Source organism: Corticium candelabrum, chromosome 15 (assembly GCF_963422355.1).
Source record: "Corticium candelabrum chromosome 15, ooCorCand1.1, whole genome shotgun sequence".
NCBI lineage: Eukaryota > Metazoa > Porifera > Homoscleromorpha > Homosclerophorida > Plakinidae > Corticium > Corticium candelabrum.
In genome coordinates, this window is record NC_085099.1 from 5,562,125 (window position 1) to 5,564,624 (window position 2,500).

General features: G+C 39.4%; 1 protein-coding gene across 2 annotated transcripts in view; it reads left to right on the forward strand.

The window, feature by feature from the left end:
• LOC134191133 (uncharacterized) overlaps positions 1-2,500 on the forward strand; it is a 14,397-nt gene that overhangs the window by 6,378 nt on the left and 5,519 nt on the right. For both annotated transcript variants that reach the window (XM_062659711.1, XM_062659712.1), the window contains exons 6-14: positions 1-46; positions 156-432; positions 752-852; positions 921-987; positions 1,046-1,154; positions 1,216-1,294; positions 1,650-1,831; positions 1,893-1,974; positions 2,026-2,261. The exon at positions 1-46 is cut by the window's left edge and continues 83 nt beyond it. In XM_062659711.1, the coding sequence (XP_062515695.1) occupies positions 1-46; positions 156-432; positions 752-852; positions 921-987; positions 1,046-1,154; positions 1,216-1,294; positions 1,650-1,831; positions 1,893-1,974; positions 2,026-2,261 (1,179 nt within the window). The remainder of the gene's footprint in view (positions 47-155; positions 433-751; positions 853-920; positions 988-1,045; positions 1,155-1,215; positions 1,295-1,649; positions 1,832-1,892; positions 1,975-2,025; positions 2,262-2,500) is intronic.

Below are 2,500 nucleotides of genomic sequence, written 5' to 3' on the forward strand. Positions count from 1 at the left end.
AACTTTTCATGAATGCACTGAAGCGTGTGGACTCACAGCAAGAGTGGTGTGTCAGTCAACATTTGATTTAATTGTTATTATTTGTGGCATGACAGACAAGTGAAACAAATGATGAGAAAACAGGCATTCAATTATTGTTCTGTTTGTGTTTGTAGGATGCAATGGGTCACGCAATAGGAGACTGGAATGGTGACACTCATCTTGACTGGTTTTCTACAGGAATTCATGATCCCAAAAATCGCTGTAGCGAACTTGGCTGCTCATTTAGCACTGATGGGAATTCACTGTACAGAAATGCTAATGCAGGCGGTCACGGTCGATGGTTTGTTGATGTTGCTAACGAAATTGGTGTGGAAAAAGGCTGGTGGGGCTGGGGAACAACTATGTTTGATTTCAACAATGACAAATATATTGATTTTATTATGACAAATGGTAAGAACCAGAGATTTTGATTGATACAAAATAGAGGTCAATAGTATTATAGTAGTCAATATTAAGATCTATGGAAATTGGAATAATTAATAAATTAAAATACAAATATTTAGAATTATATTGGTTGAATACTTGTATATTCAATAACAATTAAATAGAGTTAGAGATGATAAATGTAATTTAGTCTAGTGTAGCAAAACCAATTTTTATATAATATATTTGTTCAATAATGGTCAAATGTACACGTATTGCAGCACTTTACAGACAGTAAGCTCTTTCATTGATTTAGAGTTTCAAGTACATATGATGAGTTTTTTAGGCTTTGACTCAACAACAACAACTACAGATGATATGTATGCAACTGATCTCATGTTACTGTGGATGAATAGAGGACTTGAGGCAAACTTAACAACAGAAGACGTACAACACAGCGACAATGAAATATGAACTAATTAATAACATTGTAGCTATACATAGTGGTTGTTTAGGTGGCAAGAAATGTTGGTCTCAACAACAGCAAAGAAGGTCGTGGTTTAGCAAAGTTTGATTTTGATGGTTACTTTGCTTGCAGTTGTTGTACGTTACCATGCAGTTTTGAATATGTGTGTGATAGGTGACGGAGATGAAGATGTTGTTGTCAGTCATTTGATTGGTAAGCCATCACTGTTTGAGAATGTTGGTGGAAATTGGAATTTCTGGCTTCGTGTCCGTGTTGTGCATCAGTATGCAATCACAGTACCATTTGATTGGCGGTAGCATGTGAAATGTGTGTTGTAAATTTAGGTGTCCTGGTCGGGTGTTTCAACTGTGTGACAGCCTGCATGCACGTGTCGAAGTGACATCAGCAGATGGATGGAAACAGGTGTGTGTGTGTGTGTGTGTGTGTGTGTGTGTGTGTGTGTGTGTGTGTGTGTGTGTGTGTGTGTGTGCGTGCCTGTGTGCTTGCCTGTGTGCGTGCCTGTGTGCGTGCCTGTGTGTGTGTGTGTGTGTGTGTGTGTGTGTGTGTGTGTGTGTGTGTGTGTGTGTGCATGTGTGTGTGTGTGTGTGTGTGTGTGTGTGTGTGTGTGTGTGTGTGTGTGTGTGTGTATGTGTGTGCATGTGTGTGTGTGTGTGTGTGTGTGTGTGTGTGTGTGTGTGTGTGTGTGTGTGTGTGTGTGCGTGTGTGTGGTTTGCACATGCAATTTTTGAATTTCTCATCTGGTTGATTCATTTACCAGACACAAGAGATTGGCTCTGGGGCTCACTTTATGGCACAGAACGAGATTGAAGCACACTTTGGATTAGGCAACAACTCGGATGGTGTCAGACTGTATGTGTACTGGCCTTCGTATAATACACATGTCACCTACACAAATGTTCTTCCAAACAATCAACTGAAAGTTGTTCTACCTAGAGTAGGGTAAGCATTTTTGAGCAGTCTTGATTATGGAATATTTAATTTACGGATTTCAATTGCATAGCCACAATCATGTAAACTCGACAATAAATTACAGACAACTGATTCATTGTCCACAACTCCAGATTGCATCTGTGGAAATAAAAGTTGAATCTCTTTTTGTCAAATTTACTCTATTTTAACTAAATTTTGTTCAGAGTGGCTTGGGTGCTTTTGTGTGGATTAATCCATCTCGTCAGACTATAGGTGTTAGGCTGGATGACTCTTCATTTGTGCAAGTTGTATTGTTGGAATACACCGTGACTGTCGATCCACCATATCTGGCAGATGGTCTCAATGCAACTGCTGTAGTTTATATAGAGATAGAAGAGACAGATGTTGTCACAGAACAGGATGGCCATTGCAACCATCAAGAAAAAGCTACATCTGCAAGGTCTCTTCATACTGTTTAAGATGAAACATTGGCGGGAATTTATTTTGGCAGTTTGCTAAGAAATTGACCGACAAAGCATATTGGCTGATTTTAATTTGGCGGTTCGACATCGTTGTTTTGATAACTGATAAATGTCTTACCCTAAGTGGTCTTGATGTGTTTGTGATTGACAGCTGTGTTCATGGCTCCATTTCCCTAACTTACTGCATGGTCTCCAACTACTGCATAGGCACAACAGA